The sequence below is a fragment of the Toxotes jaculatrix genome, chromosome 22, assembly GCF_017976425.1.
Source record: "Toxotes jaculatrix isolate fToxJac2 chromosome 22, fToxJac2.pri, whole genome shotgun sequence".
Lineage (NCBI taxonomy): Eukaryota > Metazoa > Chordata > Actinopteri > Toxotidae > Toxotes > Toxotes jaculatrix.
Window position 1 is genome coordinate 12,302,060 of NC_054415.1, and position 19,456 is coordinate 12,321,515.

At 44.0% G+C, this 19,456-nt stretch overlaps 1 protein-coding gene across 10 annotated transcripts in view; it reads right to left on the reverse strand.

The window, feature by feature from the left end:
* sox5 (SRY-box transcription factor 5) overlaps positions 1–19,456 on the reverse strand; it is a 208,223-nt gene that overhangs the window by 69,604 nt on the left and 119,163 nt on the right. For all 10 annotated transcript variants that reach the window (XM_041030245.1, XM_041030249.1, XM_041030242.1 and 7 more), the window contains 2 exons: positions 9,086–9,281; positions 206–428 (listed from right to left, as the gene is read on the reverse strand). In XM_041030245.1, the coding sequence (XP_040886179.1) occupies positions 206–428; positions 9,086–9,281 (419 nt within the window). The remainder of the gene's footprint in view (positions 1–205; positions 429–9,085; positions 9,282–19,456) is intronic.

Here is a 19,456-nt window from a genome sequence, read left to right on the forward strand (position 1 = left end):
CTCGCCTCTCATCTGAATGTGTGTGGGTTCATAACAGAGGGAGAGAAAGAGAAAGCGATAGAGCTGTAGAGAAAACAGGACAGAATGAAAGAAGAAGAGAGCAAGGACAACAGAGAGTGATAAAAGAGCGGCACGGAGCCAGAGAGATGGCGGGGAGTTGCAGATCCCACATCTGGCTGCACAAGCATCCCTTTTCATCACTGACCTTCTGGCTCGTTCTTGATCAGCTCCTCCATCTTGCGTTGTTTCAGTGTGTCCACCACATCTGCCAGGCTGCCCTTGCGTCTCTCGGGGGTCCCCAGGGTGCCCGTGGCCGAGCCCCCGTCGCTGCAGGGCCGTCCCCCGCCTCCGCCCTCCTCTTTGCCCGGTGAGGTAGAATTGTGCTGGGGGTAAGGACTCAGAGAGCTCCCCTTAGTGCCGTCCTGGTCCTGAAGGGAGGAGAGGAGAGGTTGGGTAAAGTAAGAAATAAATCATTAGTTTGAAAAATCACCTAAACTTTAAGACATAAATAAACAAACTGTGGAAGAAGGAAAAGCAGGAGGAGGTGGGGGAGGAGCTGGCATACGCCCACTCATTATCTCCATCCTCCTCTCATTCTCTTGCTCCCTTAATTCTCTCCATCTCCCCTTCCCACAGCTCACTGCAACCAACTTTCATCACCGGCCAGTTATCTCAAGTTAGGGCATACTGCTTCTTCTCTCTCTTTCTCTCACATCCTCTGGAATCTGCATTTGACTGACTTGGAGGTACTTGACAGAACGAACACATGAAACAACAGCAAAAGACTCCGCACACTCTTAGAGTCACGCTAACTCCTCATTACAAAGCCTTCAGCGGCTCGCCTTTGAGGGACGTCCAACGCTACTGTACCGAATCCCAAGCCCAAGTTTCAGCGCTGCGGTACTTTTGTCCTAAGATTCCTGACAATTAATGCCGAGGATGCAACTCCATCAAACGGAAAAATCACAAAAAACAGATCCCTTTTCAAAAAACAAAGCTTTGGAGCAGTGTCAAATCATTTCCATAAACTTATGAAAGGAATGAAAAGGGTAAAAAATTCATAACAGACAAAATAGCAATCAGCGTGACAGCTACAAAATATAATATACACAGCTCAAAGTAAAGCTCTGTGGCTTTTGCCAAGCTGTCATGGTGAATAATTATCCTGCTGTCTTATGGCTAAATTTACAGTCTTAAACATGTTGAGTTTAATGACCTTTGGAAAACCTCTCAAAAAAAAACTGTACTCTTGCAGACAAAATAATATTTTGAAAAAAAAAATGGTTTTAATCAATTAAAGCCATCCACTCAAAACTATACTTACTGTTACTTCACCTGGATCTTACATTTCACTGTGGAGAATCATGTATGAGCTGAAGACTCACACAAAATCTGATTTTAAGCAGAGTGTAAGAGCGTGGTTTGTGGCACCACAACTAGTTTGGAAACCAGTCATGAGAATCTTGTGACATGTTGTGTCCAATCAAACTTTTACAATTATGGATTTTAGGGAGAAAGATCAGAACTTTTTTTTTTTCATTTGAGTTTTTTTTTTCTTCAAACACATCTGGAGGGGAAATGAGAAGTTAGTTACTTCAATAAACGGAAGCAAAAAAAAAAACAAAAGAACACATGACAGCAGCTGAATGGTAAGTAACTTCCAGCATCTTAATCTTTGACCCAATAAACCCTGTGTTTGTTTGGACAGCCCGCATGATAGACTTAATGCCGGCTCAGCCCAATTAACAGTAACACAGAGAGGGAGGACGGCGTCAGCTTCAAGATAGAGCGCACGGACGTCATCTGTTTGTCACATACACTGTTCATGTATATAGATGAGTTATAAGTACTTTATACGTGCTCTAAACGCATCGACGGACAAGCAGGAAAATAAGAGTATGCTCCCACTTAAAGAAACAGGTGTGTTAAAGTGTGCGTTGTGCCGTTTAATTACAGAAACAAGTGAGTGAGTCAATCAGCCAGCCAGTCTGTCAGTTCAGCTCTTTGTAGACCGAAGGGTCAATGGTCCACAGGGTTAATCTTTGGCTAATCTGACTACAGTGTGCAGCACGCCACCTGGGACAGCGACACACATTTACAGTACCTACAGTGTTTGCCTGTGTGTGGTTGTGACACACACACACAAACACACACACACACACACACAGCGAGAGAGAGAGAAAGACAGTGGTACATTCCAGCTGTATTAATGACATTACAGCATATTAAGGCGGAGATGGTTTTCTAATCATTAACTCGCAGGCTGCTGGTGGAAGTGGAACTTCATACTGAGATCACAGTCCACAATGAAGTCATCTAGACCCCAGATGACTCCATTTTCTATTCTTTTCGATGCTATAGGCAATGCAATTTGTATTTTATAAAACCATCAAATTTAGCCGAAGAGAGAGAAAAAAAAAACTCCTCTAAACAAAGTCTCAAATCATTCCTCTGTGTTCTCATGAGAGAATAAAGCCGGGCAGAGGTTTTCAATATTGACGATGCTCTCATTGTCAGTGGCCAAACACTATATGAGAGGTACAGAGGACCATTATCACATGGCATTTTCTGCGCTCCACTGACTCTCTCTCCTCGGGTCTGTGTGTTTCCACACTCTGAATAAGTCAGCGCACTCAATAATTCACAAATTCTCTCCTCGGCGCTCTCGCACATGCATTGTAATGGAGGGACAGAGTGTGACAGCGATGATACGGCTGTAGCAGTTGTATATATACTGTATGATAGGGTGATGAGGCTTCAGTCAGTCGTTGCTGAGGCTGCTAACTCGCTGGCTGAGGGCCACGCTGTGCTGGGAAAGTGTCTTGTGATCTTAAAGCGCTCAAAGACTTTACTCTTCTCCCCTCACCACCTGACCAACTTACAGCTCGACCTGCTCCTGTCTTTCTTTGTTGCCTCCTTTCTTCCTTCACCCTCTCCTGTTCTTCAGATTAGGGAAATTCAGACTTCAAATGAACGGCTTTGTGATTACGAGTTTCATCAGCGCCGGCACGACATGCAAATGTAACGAGACAGAGGGAGAGAAGGAGAGTAAGCGGGTAGAAGTCAGAGAAAGAAAGAAAGAAAGAACGAAAGGCGAAAAAAAGGGAAGGAGAGAGAGGCGATGTTATTAGAGGAAATGAAAGAGTGAGTTGACAGAGAGATATACGTAGTAAGAGAAGGAGAGAGAGAAACAGAGAGAGGAAGGCAGGCATCTTGAAGGCAGCGGTCACACCTGTCACATCCCATTTATCTAATCCAGCGCCTACTTAAAACAGCCGCACTCTTTCTTTCGAGAAAGATGTCGCGCAAACAAAACAAACAGAACAAGAATACGGGAGGGAGATGGAGGAGGAGGAGGAGGAAGAGGGATGGGGGGTGGTGCTGGAGTTGGTGGGGGGGAGTGAAGGGTTGTCGGATCTCTTTCCTCTGTCAAAAAGCTGCCAGGGAGATGTCATCTCGCCGCGTCCAACAATGAAGGTCATTTCCCAATCAAAGGGAATTAGCAGGGAGCCGTGGCTTCAAAGACCTGGTACATTAGGGCCCATGACATTATTTATGTGTGAAGTCAGACAGACAGCCTTATCCCAAAGGCAACTTAAATGGCTTATGATTTTTTTTTTCTTTCTTCCCCATCAACCTCAACATATAATCCATGCGCCTCACTGGCGATTTGCAGCGCAAAGTCCAAGACAGAGGGATCAAAAAAAAAAAAAAAAACAAGACACAAGACAGACTGTCTATTGTAAACGGGTGTCACTCAGCCCATGTGTGCGGAGCGACATGTTTCTTTGCCCCTGCACTAACACGGGCTGCAAAACTTTTCTCATCAACATGCATTTATTCATAAGTACAAACAGAAATTCTGGATACTGTAAACGTTCATGCCCTCCTCTCTGTGCCTGTGTGCGAGCAGGTTTCTGCCATTTCTGTGCATATATGTGTGACACTGTGAGTGCACATAGCCTGTAGGTGTGTGTGTGTGTGTGTGTGTGTGTAAATGTGTGAGTGCCTGCATACATGTATTTATATGCACTGGATGTGGCAGGCTGGCAGTGTGGGCGGTTCTGCCTTTAGTTTGCAGATGTCAATTCTCTTCCAAATGACTGGAACAAAGTAAAAATTGCGCCTCACTCTCTTTATCCTTTTACTGCCTCTGCAATGGAACCGAATTAAACAACTTTTGTCTTCTTAAGCTCATCTGTGAGGGGATGTTGGTTTAAAAACACTTAACTCTTGCCAGAAAAAGAGGGAAAAAAAAATCCAAATGCTATTTTTTTTCCTACAGCCAGCACAGATGCCGCTGTTCATGTTCTTTTTTTTTTTTTTTATTCCTTCGTCTTCTTCCCTTCCTCCTTCTATGATGCCCAACAGAAGAAACTCTCTCTCTCTCTCTGTGCTATAGCCTGACATGTCTTGGACTGTGCAAGGTGTATGTGTGAAAAACAATATTTGATGCTTGGCGCGTCGTTGTGGATCAAGGCATGGACAATGTGGCAGTAGGAAGAACTGGAAACAGCTGCTAAATGAAAATACATACGCACAAATACACACCAAGAAAATGTCACTGATCACTCCTGCAGGGGGGTAAGACTTAGCTCTGCGCCAGAGCTGCCAATCTCCACGACATACACTTAACACACCTCCGATACACTGCCAAACCCACACACACATATATATAGAAACACACACACACACAAACACACACAGCAAATCCCTTTACATGCCATGGCTAAACACAGAGACTGTCAGTTTTGACTTGGAGGTCCCTCAGGCTGGGACAAGCAGGCAAACACACAAACACACACGTTACTTTTATCCTCCTGTTCCAACATTATAGTTCAGCTCTACCATGGAAACCCCAAATTAAAAACATATATATATATATATATATATATACGTACTGTGATAAAGATAATTATTTTAATATATTAATACCGATGCTTATTTAAAAACAAAATTAAAATAATTCCCATTGAATTACTTAAGAAATTCTAATGTCCTAATTGTGATTGTCTATTTAAACTTATTGTCCAAGAATTACCCACTTGCCCTTTCCTTATCTAAAAACATACAGCTGTATTTTCTGTATTTTAAATAGCAGTTTGGTTAAAATGCATGCCAGTGTATTTTACCACGACCCCTCGCTGTTGACAGGCAAGCGTGTGTTGATTCATTAGTGCATCACTGGCATGAGAAATTAAGTGTGACCACTGTGTCTCAAGACTGCTCAATGACTGTGTTAAATCTGTCAAATTCACATGAGCACACACACACTCACGCACAATCACACATACAAATTACACAAAAAGAGAGAAAGAGAGGGCTTGTGGAAGAAAATGAATAAGAAATAATGCCTGATGAAATACCTTTATAGTTTTCTATCGTGTTAGCGTGAATCTTGCCTGTTAATGAAATAATTAGTGTTTGTCCATTAACACATTTATAAGAAGATGTTTCCCTCTGTCTGATGTGAAAACATTTTTTTTTTGCAAGGGTCTGCAAAACACAAACATGAAAGACCTTAAAGAGAGAAAGCAAGAAAGAAAGAGATTAAAAAATCCTATCTGTGCTTGCACTTTGGGCTTAAAGGTATCCTGTTATAATAATTTACTGTTTTCACATATGTTTACTGACGACTCAAATTTTGTTTCTATCACAAATGAAGTTAAAAATCCATCCATTAATAACTGCAGGCGCATCATAACTGGATTTGTTGTGTTGATTGGCTGACCTCCCTGAACCGCTACTAAAATTCTTCCCATCAGGCATTTGAACTGAGCTGCTCTCAGCCAATCAGGGTCCAGCTGCACGGTGAGAACTTCATATTCAGTAAAACACCCTTTTAGCTAAACTACATTCATTTGCAAACCATTATGAGCAGCACTATTCTTATCCAGAGCCAGGGTTTGTTCAAAAACAAAAATTTTAAAAAGTGAATAATCCGACACCTTTCAAGCTTTTAAAATACGTGTGAGTGCTGTTTTTATTCTGTGTGTTTGTGTGTGTGTGTGTGTGTAGCTGTACAGCTGCAGCAGGAAAGGTAAAGCAGCTCGGCCAAAGCCAAGCAGGCAGGCGAGGCAGGCGGGATGAAGAGGTCAGTGTGTAGCTGAGCGCTTCTCCGCCGCCGTGTTAATTTACTATGACAAGATAAAGCTGTAATCCCCCCCCAACCTCCCTCTCTCTCCTCTCGCTCTCCCCCGCTGCCTCACTTCCAAGTCAACTGGTCGCCGATGAGCCATTCACTTCCCCCTATCACTTTACGACAATTGCCCTAAGAGAGGGAGAGACCCCCACCTCACTCCCTCAGAGTGCCACCAACACCCCCGCCTTGTTGTAAATCTCCTTCTCCCTCTCCCTCTCCATCTCCGTTCCTCTTCATCCACTCCTCACTGACAGTCAGCGGCAAAGGGATTGAAAAACTTAACACACATCTTACAACATGCCAAGCAGGCAGTCGGATAAGCCCCCATCCCACCCGCCAGACACACACACACACACCCTGCTTGCCACTTAATAATCCACATCAGCTATTATGCTGTGTATGATGCCCCCACCCTCCCCAACAACACAAGTCATTTCAGCACACACAAACACACACATCAGCACCGTCTCCCTTCTGCTCTCAATTAATGAACTAGAAAGCAGCTGTTTGTTATATTGAGGATATTTGGGAATTTTTCACGAGGGGTCCTTTCATATTAACCCAAGGAGGGGCGTGGGGGGGGCAAAATCTACACAAAATAGTGATGAAAGTAATAATTGTGTATCCTTTGTATATAGTTTTGTGTAAATAATAAAGATACATCTATCTAAATGAACCAGGGATAATCTAATCACCGACCTCAACAGCAATAGATAACCTGCTGTATGCGTGTGTGTATCTGTGTGTGTTTGCACGTGTGTGTGTGTGCTCCCCCCATGGTCCAAGGACTTTGGTTTACAGTCGGCACCTGCCACACATGCAGAGTCCACCGTGGGTGGGGCCTGCAGGCTAATCAGCGGGCTAATTACAGAATTAGCTTTCCATTACAGCTCCTAAGCACTGTTTCATTGTTTTATCATCAGTATGGGGGAAAGGTCGACGGTCGTTATCAGAGCGCCGCTGTGACAAAGTGTGTATCAAGGTGAGGGCTCAGGGGAACGCACAAACACACAATGTGAAAACACAATATAAAGAGTTTTGATATGAGCAGGACAAAATCCGTAGCCCTAAAAGGTTAATCACGTTTGCCATGGTGGATAGTCCACACTTTGTTATGCAAACACAATTTAAAAAAACTAAATAATGCATACCAGCAACGCGTATTACCCTAGACAGTCACATAATCGCACTTATGTACTGAACATGCATTGTAAATCACACCACATGTATGGAATGTGTACTGTGTGTAAGCCACAAGCAGGAAAAACAGAGTCATATTTAAATGCACGTATAGCTGTGTACTTACACACACACACACACGTCAACTAACAGAAGTTTACAATAAGCCCCGTAGACTGCGAGGCCGACACCATTATTTAACATGAATCACACAGGAGACGCAACTGTACAAATACGCACACGCACAAAAGCACTTTTAAAAACAGAGCCATACATCCAGCACCATCAACAATGTCACACTTCATCCCGAAGATGAAAATGACTCACTGCAATGGCTCACATTTTGCAGTCACGCAACTGTGCATCAAATGGGCTCAAGGCGACGGCTGGTGGCGCGCACATAAAAGCAAAAACACGTGCGCGTCCAAACAGTAGCCTTGAACCTTCTTTTTTTTATTATTATTATTATTTATTTTTTTTAACCGGAAAAAAAGCGAAAAAAAAAGAAACAACAACCTCCAGCTCTCAGCACCAAACTGCTTTTCACTCACAGAAAAAGTCCTTTTCTGCCTCTTTAGAAATCGGACTCTTTTCATGTCTGCTGTGAATCAACAAATAAATATCCATATGTTTTGTTTCCTCATTGCGTTGGGCTTTTAGAGGTGACTGTGAAGCGGCCGTAAGGAGAGTTAACAACATACTAAAATCAAAGACATCCAGACTGTATGTGCAACCATTTTGTTTCCAATATGCTGAAACATTTCTGCTTACTTTTCCATAAATTACTATAAATTCAATATAAGCAACACAATTCTAATTATTTTGAATATGTTTCATATCTGAAACTACTTTACATACCCATTTTGGAAGTTAACAAATTAACAAGGTCAGTGAAGTTCATTTCCAGCTGAGTACATCTACAGAAATAAAATTTTCTAGCTAAGGTTGTAATTTACTGTCACACAGGTGCTACCTACTTCTCCAGCTCATTTACAAAGCTTGTATTACAGACACAGGGCTTCGCTTGCCCTCAGCACTGGCTATCCCTTCGTAATGCTGGAGGTCAGGATTACTGTGAACATAATCTGATCTGGGGTCTGTGCCCTGGGGGTCACTTTCAACCTCGAGCATCTGAAAAACACACACGGGGCAGATGGCCTTATGGGAAGGAATGCCAAGGGCTGCAAGCCAATGGAGTCGGAGAGATGAAGGCCAAGCAGCCACTGACGAGGGCTGCGGAGACAACTTGCAGGTGAGTTGTAGTGAACAAGGGGGTGGCGCACGAAATTAGAAAAGAAAAAAAAAGTTTTTAAGTTTTAATTTAAATTTGATTTTGTCGTCTATAGTTTTCAAGATAGAGAAGTGGACAGAGGCGAGTGTCCAGAAATATACGAACTATATCGATGAGACATTCTGAGCCAAAATATACTGATAGTGCAAACCCCAAAAATACTACTATTAATCGATGTGGTCACTCTTGTTACTATTCTTTGTTGTACGTCTATTTGAGGGGGGTAATCATGCTCTAAGTTTTGGGACTACAGTTCCAGTTTTCAACTGGGATAAAATTTCACAAATGCAGGAAAACCAGGAGCTATAACACTCACTGTGGGTCACACCAGTTTGAAATGTATTCAAAACTTTTCAACTCTTTCAAAGCGTGACCCTGAATTAGCACTCAAGGCCAGAGTCACCCATAGGCAGGAACTTTCACCCACACAAACACTAAGCCACATCGAACATGAAGCCGGTAGCTGTCCTTACCGTGCTGGGGGGGCTGTCCAAGTTGCGGTTGGGGGGCGAGCGAGGGGACACCTTGCCGCAGTAGGAGGCCAGGGGGAGGTGGATGACACCGCCCAGTCCCTCGCTCTCCTCATCCTCCACTCGCTGTCTGCTGGTTGCCATGGTTACCTCTCCATCTGTCCCCCCATATGGAGAGGCTGGTCGCTTGGAAGACATCCTGGAAAAAAAAAAGGAGGAGAAGGGAGGTAGGAAGACAGAGAGGAGGAAAAACAAGAGGAAGAGTGAGCAATATTCAAAGGATGATATAATAGGTTGAGAACTGGAATTATATGATTGTGGCAACAGAAAGTGAGGAGGTTCCTGTGGATAAAACTAGTTCCTGTGAACTCCTGGACACTGTGATCCACCTCCAATTTTTTACCCACTTTCCTGTGTGTTTACTGTAAAATAAAATGCTAACATGAAGTCCTTCCAGCAGGTAGTCACCAAATCCCATTCAGATCCACAACCTAAACCAATTCTCCATCTTCCCTTTTCTCTGGATTAGGCTTTTTTCATCATCATTCTTTTTTTTTTTTTTTTTAAGTTGTTGTTGATGTTGCTGCACATTGAGCACGTTCAGACGACAGAGCTCTCACAGTGCAACTCCACACACAATATCCCCTTCAGTTTGTGAGCACCCAGCACCTTGGCAGACCTTCAAACGCACTCTCAGGTCTTACAGTATGTTTACCATGGGGGCCATTCAGCGTTCACGTTTCCAAAAGACGGGGCCATTACTGCAAATGGAGCCCGCTTGCACTGGCATTGTGGAGGAAATGACCATGTCTTGACAATAGGCTTTCAGAGAGAGACATAGAGTGGAAGCAGTATGCACAGTGACAATAATATGTGTTTATGAAAACCCCTGGACAATAGAGGAACTGGAGGAAAATAGCTAGCAAAACGAGGGCCCTGCTGTTTGCATTTGTTACTGTGGCTTTGTTCCCTTGAAAAGGAGGAAAGGATATAAAGCCACATCTATTAGGTGAACTCTGTCTCTCACAAGGTAAATTTGCCTCCCTGTACTTCAGCTGAATAGGGATGCAGTGACTATGTGGCAATAATAGAATTTAATGTGGTTCTCAGCGTCGCCTGAGTGCTTTCAGATGCACTTGTCAGCCTTGAAGCCACTGCGACTATGACCCTGGGTAATAGGCTGCTAACGCTCAGTCGCACAGAGGCAACGCATGACAGGGATGGAGGGATGGAGGCGTGGATGGAGGGATGGAGGCACTGTGAAAACGTGAGGGGAGGGGTGCGCGTGTGATGGGAAGCGGCTGAGAACAAGAAGCAAGCAACAGGCGCCTGACTCTCAAACCCCTCTGATTCTTTCTTTTCTTTGATTCAACAAGTTGTTTTCTGCTCATTCTCTCTTTACATCATCACGTCTTCGTCATCCATCCATACATTATCTGCCTCTGATTTGCTCTGTCTTCCTCCCCAGTGCTTTCTCTCTTAAAATTCTTCCCCTCTCTCCCTGCTTGTCTCCAGTAAACTGATTACCCCCTTGACTCTATTGGATTTCCTCTGGACTGTACATCTGGCATTGTTCCTAGGAGCAGCCCTGCCACTAATTCATTGCTTATTTACCTTATGACAGTGGAAAGGCAAACAATATTGAGTGCTGCTGACTGGAGGCGATGAGGAGAGCGCCACGCTAAGAAACGCAGCATGCTGCTTTATCATGGGGAAGGTGAAGGTCAAAATCAAATCAACTCCACCGCAGCAATACTGTTTAAAAAAAAAAAAAAAAAAAAAAAAAAGACTAACTCTCTACAATGGTGATGTAATTTAATAAGCTTTAATTGTTTTTGGAAGATTTTGCCTGCAAGATTCTTAGATAATCTAATAATTTAAACCAGTTTACAAATTGGTGTTATCATGTGCATATTGCTGAGAACCTTTTTATCTCCCTAAAGTCGAATGCAGCAAAGCAATTTTGTTGTCTTTTACATACGTTTTTGAGCTTCAGTCGACAATTCGGACAATTTTAATGACTTTTTTGTACACTGCCATCAATGCTGAACAAGTGTTCTCCTGTAGGACAGTGTGTACAGAGGACCAACAGACAAACACACACACACATAGACACATGCATGGACATTTGTGGAAGTCCTTTTCTTTGGAGATAAGGCTGCACGCTGCTGTCATTAAGTTCAACTAAAACTGAAACTGGCTTGTGATAACGTTTACGATACTTATGTTAGAATGACTGAGGAGAAAAGTTCGTGTGCGTGAGTGTGCACAAACTTTTATGTGTGTGATTTCACACACTATCCAAAGCAAGCGGCAGGCCCAGCTGTACAAACTACAGGGCTTTGAGCCACGCAGCACACACACACACACACATATGTGCACATACATAGAACAGAGGCCCTAAACACTGCAGGTCTGTCCTCATCACCGCCTGTTTACTTTACCTCCTTTCACTCTCTCACACTGAGCCCTTTTGTTTCAGACACACACACACATCTCCCCTTGTGTCCTACATGCGCACACCTCTGCCTAGCCACAACCCTTCTCACAGACCTGGGGTCAGCTTTGAATCCTCTCACCTCATCACGAATGTTGCCCTTCGGCTCAGCCACAGAAACGTCTTGGAAAGCAGGAGAGGCCTCTTAGTTTTGTTTTTACACTTTTATTGTCCCACAGTAGCCACTTTGGCAATTTTAGAGCGGCTGGCAATCCAGAGACAAGAACGGTTACACATTAACACAGGAGACAACACAGATATCCCAAAACTCCGTGGGCCAGAGAGAGCACTTCACTCTCCTAAAGAAGATAACTCAGTGGCAAACACTTCATTTCATCATTCTTTTTCCTGTATTTTGCCCCTTTTCTTCTTCTTCTCCCTCCTCCCTCATTCACCCCCCTTCCCCAACTCTGCTACTACTTCCTCAGAGGTGGGGTGTCTATGAATGGGGAGGCCGTTCACAGCTCCTCTCCGGCTATAAAATCCCTCTCTCCCTCTAGTTCGCCTTTGAAGTCGAATTACTATACAATTGGGCACGGCGGGTGTGCAGGTTACGCCGGCTACTTCATTTAAAGTTTGGCAGGGCTGTCACGCCGGGAGAGACCCGGAGGAAGACGTTTTTGAAAACGCGGAGAGATGCGAGGATTAAAGAAGATGAGGTTTTATTAAGTCGATAAATTGGCAGTGTCGTCCAGGTCATAATTAGAGAATATTAGCATAATTTTGCCCCATCGTACGAAACCAAAAAAAAAATTGAACAGCTCCCGCCAAACGCAGTCTTTAACACACATACATGCTGCTACCCATTCCGCTAAAGCAGCACAGTAATATTTGAAATGACATAACATCATTGCAACAATATTGCAGTTTTTTTAAAATTTACAAATCAAATTAATAAGTAAACTCCAAAGAAACAGAATTCTAATCAGCTGTTTGTCTTTTCTACCCTCCCAGCCTCTCACTGCTGTTGCAAAAACCACCCACACACACAGACACACACACACAACCATGCACACGGTGAGAGCTCTAAGCTGAGATTAGAGCGCCACTTCCCCTTGGCTTTTTGATGATTAGCGGCTCCTCCGCTAAGTCCCTCTCATATCACATATGTCCACTGCTGCTAAGTCACTAATCGGACAGCAACGGACGTCCATTAACGGGCCGAATAATCGCCATTGACGGTGGTTAACCATCTCCTGGCCGTCGCTTACTGTAATCAACGCGCCCATTTCATGTTGGCACGTCAGCAGCGGCAAGCTTACGCACACGCAAGCATGTTTAAATACAGGCAGCAAGCTTATGAACACGCAAGCGAGGTTGCTCACAAATGCAAAACACTTCAAAAACCACACACACAAATCAAATGAATTAAGCAAAATGGGGGCAAAGATTTGTTTCAGCTTCAATGAGGAGTGAGGGAAAGACAAAGCAGCCATCGGAAAAATGTCACAGGCTATCACACACACATTTACACACACACACACACACACGCCGGGCTCTCTCTCGCTCTGTGTGTCTGGCTGCTAACATAATCATGCTGCTAACTGCTCTTGTTAACTCCTCTACTCAGAACAAGCTATCAGGGAGCGTGGGAGCCTCCTCTGGAGAATTCCACAGTAAAGCGTGTGTGCTTCTGCGTGTGCACGTGTGTGCACATGTATGTGCTCAGCCTCTCTTTAAATTACAACCCATTACTTCAACCACTACACAAACACGCACCGCACAGTCAGTCGAATCCATCGTCTACAGTAAAAATAAGCAACAGCGGTTAATTCCAAAGTGCTGTCAAGAGTCAAAGTGACATTTGTGTCTTTTTTTTTTTTCCCGCCACCTTGTGACTGCTAAGAACTGCCTGCCTGTCACTCAGGTGTGGGTCTATTTGCGTGGAAATGCGAGTTATCTTTGAAATTGTTCTCTGAGGGAATGGAAGGGCATATCAAAATAGTTGAGCGGAATGTGCCTTTTAGATAAGGCGCCCAGGGCGTTTTTGCCTCCGAGGAGCCGACCGCAACATTTACATCTGTATGACACCTCAGGCGGGAATTTAAACAAATGTTTCCCCCGTGTCATGCTATCACTCGCTTTATTGCCATCGCTTTTTTTCTCCTCACTTCTCTTTCTCTCTCTCTCCTTGCTTTTCCTATTCTCTGCTTTCAAAACAATTTCTCCTTCTCTCCCTGCCTCTATCTCTCCGTCACACACTCTTGAACTTATTTTAACGTCGACTGTCCTCCTGCTCTTTCCCTCTCGCTGTCTTCCTGCCTCTCTCTTCCCCCGGTGTTGTCTTACTTACTGTTCCCTCTTTACACAATCAGCTGTTTGTAAGAATGTCGCTCCATCCCTCCCCTCCCTAACTCCCTCTCTCCCTTCTTCTCTGTGCAGACTCTTAAGGATATTGCCTAATATCTATTTATAGGCTGTCCTTTTGAACAGTGGGAAGAGTGGGGCAGCAACAGAGAGGAAAGGCTGAGATGGAGGGATAGAGATTAGGAAAGGGAGGACCTGGAGTCAGTGATATTCCCTCTTTCCTTGTGTGGCTCTTGTTACTTTAGAGCACTTTGGATATTCTTGACAAGCATCACATATAGTTTTTTAAAGACTTTGCGAAGGCGTTAAGAACTTTGAAGCATAAAAGTTCAAATTTTTAAATTCCTGAACAACATTCAGATATGGAAAATGAGTGTGGGGTAAAAAGCAAACACAAATGTCCAGAGTCTACAGTGAAAATACCAATTTAAAAAACTATTTCCAAACACGTTTCAACCTTCGTCGCAACATTGTAAAGTAAAAATTTCCTGCTTGTTAGAATTCATGTAAAACGCTGTAAAATGCCTGCTGAATTTTCCCTGATGACTTTCTCTGTTGAAGTAAACCGTGTGTAACAGGGAGAAAATATGAACACAGCTCCTGCCTGTATATACTCACATTCATACACACGCAGACACACCCTTACACACACACACACACACAAAGGCGCAGACACACACTCAGCCTCACACACACACAAAGCATCCTCTGTGAGGTGCCCTAAATCGGCGGCGGACAGCCCAAACCATGTTTCCTGTCCAGCTTAACCACAAAAGGCAATAACACACAACCTAATGTCACCGCTGTTAATCACACACACACACACACACACACTGGAGACACAGTCATTTGTTGTGTATGTGTATGTGCATAGAGAGAGCAAAGGGGGTGGGTGCAAAAGACGTGGGCTAACTCGTGGCCTGTGGGACTCTCTCTTTTTTCTGTTTGTCTGTCGTCCTCTCTCGTCCATTCATCCACCCAAAGCTTTAGTCACCAGCGAGGCATCGCTCCACATACTTTCCTTGTCATGTTTTCAGCTTTTCCCCCCCTTTTTTAAAACCTTATTTATGTCTTTACACTGAGTCACCAGACGATGTGATCGTCACTGACATTTCAGCACAGAAGAAAGGATGGAGTAAAAATGAAGGAGAGAGGGAGGAATGAAGGAACTATCTATCTATCTATCTAACTTTAGGTGGGTTTGTAGTCATGAGTTTAGCGCCAAGCAAAGACAGTTCGTGGGAAAATCTTGAGTGTTCCTATAGAAAAAAGCAGAAGAGAGAAAGAGAAAGAGAACTGAGGGAGGAGGAGGGGGAGAAGAAACAGACGGAGAAAGGAAAAGTGCATCCGGTGGACGGTGGCCCCGCTCCCCTGGTGTTTTGCGAGGGGGAGACACTGCATAATGTTTATTGAGCGAGGGACAGTGTTTTTCCATTGTTGTGCCAGGCCACTATTTGTGCTGCATTTGTTAAGCAATCCATAAAGGAGTCACAACATTTGTCTCACTGTCAGCGACTTGGCCTGCCCCTGTAAACCAGACACACACACACACACACAGATACAAGCTCATTCTCACATAAATGACAACACACAAATACGCACACACACACACACACTCCCAGCTGGCCTCTTTCTTTCGTCCCGCACTTTGAAACTCTCCCACCTCAGCCCAAATGGTCTCCTTCTCTTTCCTCTGACCCCCCCCCTCCTCCCTCTCTCTCTCTCTCTCTCTCTCTCTCTCTCTCTCTCTCTCTCTCTCTCTCTCTCTCTCTCCCTCCCTCCCTCCCTCCCTCCCTCCCTCCCTCACTACCTGCAAAGACAGAGGTTTCATTGTAGCGCTCTGGGAGGGAGCTCCAAGCCTCTAACACTGTCTCCTATTGTGGATTGGAAGGATGGTAAACGGAGTGTGTGTGTGTGTGTGTGACAGAGAGAGAGAGGGAGAGAGCAGCATAGTGAGATTAGTGTAAGACAAGATGCTTACATTGATGGATAGCTGGGAAGGAATAAGGAGAAGAAGAAGAGAAGGAGAGAGAACATGGGATGTGAAGTGTGAAATTCGGGAAAAACACACACACACACACACACACACGCATGCATGCACGCCGCTGGAGTTTTCCTGCTCTGTTGACAATGCAATACCTCTGCCTGACCTTTGGCCCCTCCCCTGTGACCTCATGTCATATGACCAGACTCCAGTTAGCCTGGAGGGACACCTCTGTCTGTCTGTCTGTCTCTTTTTCACACACACACACACACTTTCTCTGTCTTTCCCAGTCACTTCAAACACTCCATCACTCTCTCTCTCTGCTCCTTTTGCCCCCCTCCTCCCTCCATCCATAAACAACAACAACAAGAACAAATGCAGCCTTTCTTCTATTGGCTATCGGAAAGGGTCAGCTGATCGCACCGGGGTGGGAGGTCGTGGTGGGAGAGAGTTGGAAGGGTGAGGGGGGCGGGTGAGAGTGTGCTGAGAGAGGGGAGGAAGTGGGGAGGAGGTGGGGGGGGGGGGGGGGCTTTAGCATTCTCCTCTGGTATTTTTCTGTCTGTCGTTCTTTCTTTCTTGCCCCCCTCTCGCTCCGTGGATGGAGACACGGTTATCAAGGCTCTCTGGGGACAGACAATATGGCCCAGACAATGGCCTCCAGTCCGAGGTGGTGGTGGTGGTGGTCGGGGGGGGGGGGGGGGGGGGGGGGAGAGGGAGAGGGAGAGAGAGTGAGCAAGAGAGAGAGAGAGAGGGAGGCCGGGACAGGGCCACAGGGGAAGAGAGGGGCAGAATGGCGCATTAGTTTGCAGAGCACGGACACTCTACTCAATTACTCTACTCTCTCTCTGTGTCTCTCCTTTACAGACACACACATTCTCTCTTTCCTCAGACACACACACCACTTTAATCTCGCCCTTTTAAATGAAGTACAGCGACACTTACACTGGAAGCAGCACTGCTCACTTAAATTGGAAACAAGTTTTTATCAGCAGCCGCAAGAATTTCTCTTACAAAATAAAAGGCAATAATTATTCAAATAAATACCAATAAACCATTGTGGAGGACTTATTCCGATTTAGAAAGACTAGCAACGCCACCCTATAAAAATACCTCTCCATTACAAGCACTGATTCCAAAATTTTACTAGGAAAATATACTTAGAGTTGAGAAGTACTCATTACGCAGAATGGCTCTTTTCAAGATGTTTTTATTACTATACTCTGTATGTCTTAATAATTATTATTACTGATGCATTAAAGTGTAGGCAGCGTTTTACTGTTGCACTGGGTCAATGTGGAGCTCATTCTAATCACTTTATATTCTACAGGGTAGTTTAATCTATAACAATGCGTTCTATTTCATGAAGTGATATTTGTTTTTATGTAAAATCTTGATTTGAAAAATAAGTGATAACTACAGCTGTCAAGTTGATGTAGCAAAGATTACACTGTAAGTATCCGAAATGAGGTGGAGTACAAGTATAAAGAGCAGAAAATAATACTCAAGTAAATCACAAGTACCTTAAAATTGTATGCAAAAAAAAAAAGAAAAAAAAAAAAGCTGTTTGTCTCAATGAAATTCAGTAAAAACCTTCAGGCTGCTGATGCCGTCCTTGCTGCTGAGTGCGACGCAAGTAATGTCAGATTGTATCAGTGTGTCCTGGTTAAACCGTTCAAAGTGTTGACACATCTACTGTTGACTGTGTCACCCCCCACCCCACCACCCCACCCCCCCCCACACACACACACAAACACCCCAATAAACAGAGGGGACAAATGGAGGGGTGTGAAAATCCACCACTGCTTTAACACCACATTGACAGAGACCTCTTCCTCCCCCCCCCCCCCCCCCCCCCCCCCCCCATCTCTAGCACTCTCACTTTTCTGTAACCCTGTTTCTTCTGCCTCTTCTGCTCCTTCTTCTCTCCATCGGCAAGGAATGTGTCAGTTTGGCCACATCGATTCTTTCCCTTCATCTCTTCATCCAGTGCCACAGCAACTCCCTCAAATGTCCCTTTTTCTCTGTCTTTTCCTCTATGTTCTGGCTGCTTTGGCTTTCTCCTTTTTTTCCTCTATGTGTATATTTCTGTTCTGTTTGTGTGAACAGATGAGGCCGTGTTAGTGAAGGCAGTCTGTTTCCACTATTTTCAGCTTCGACTGGAAATTTTGATACAGAGCCGAGCGCAAAGAGAACCAAAAAAAAAAAACTTCAAATCATTGAAAGCATAATACGAAAATAAAATTACAATATAAAATAATATAAATCACAGAATACAGAAGCTTTGTCAAAGAATGAATGCATTTTTTAAATAGCTTAACAAGATGAGACAAAAATCATATCACAAGACTTTTTCTGGCTTAAATAAAATGAGCATAAAAATGTGTTTTAACCTACTTAGAGGCTTACTCACATTCGACAGAGTAATAAAAAAAATAAAAAATGTCAGTAATGATTTCTCACCTCTAAAAAAACTAATATAAAACAAATAAAAGACAAACCATCTTCTAAAACACTGCCAAATTCTTCTCCATCAGCTTTTTTTTTCCACCAAAAGTGACTCCAAGTGAATTTTAACAACTGCACGATTTGAGAAAAAGAGAAGAAGAAGAAAAGGGGAAGAAGTGTAGAAAAGTATGTGAAGAGGAAGTGTGATGAGAAGAAGAAGAAGAAGAAGCGCGGGTGAAGGAGGCGAGCGGACACTTACAGAGACGCAGGAACCGAGAGCATCGCGACCACCGAGGCTGGAGCGCACACACACTGGCAACTCACGGATTGGAAGATACCCCTCTCTCACTCGCTCGCACACATACATCCATCCACATATGAACACACACACATAGATACACACACACACACAAACACACACACACACACACACACACGGCCAGAGCCACAGTGATGGAGTGCATTACTGGAAAGCAAGAGTTTTAAGCGCTCTCCTCCTAAGTCATTGTAATCCCTGCATTTATCTCCATACATTCTGCTTTTCGGTGTAATCCTTTAAATTTTTAATTCCCCCTAGCTGTTGTTATCTTTTTTTTTTTCTCACTCTCTCTCTTCAACCACTTTGCCAGATTGGACGGTTTATTAAAAACACATTTTTGCCACATCTAAATGTGTTCTTAATTCAAGGGGCCCCTGAAATCCTCCCAAACCCACCCCACCGACCCCAGTTTATCTCGGAAAAAAAGATTAGTTTCATCGGGCAAAACAGAGCGCTCCTTTAATGCAATAAAAGTCAAGCAGGCTGAGGGAGAGAGGTGAGTGTGTATGTGTCAGCGTATGCATGTGCGTGTGTATGTTAGTATTAAAATGCTGGGTATTATAACATAATCTGTCTCTCACAGCATTAGCATCAAACAACCATTATTCCACAGGCAAAAGCCACTTGTGTTGACAGTGTCGGAAAAGGGCAAGGTTAGAGGGTTCACACCTCTAAATGACGAGGGCCCGCACAAACATCAAAGGAGCACAGTGAGATTAACATTAGCATAAGGCAAGAAAAAATAAAAAAATAGAATAACAACAACAACATGCAGATAGACAATAGGATTACTAAGGGTTTGCATGTATTGAATTTGGATTA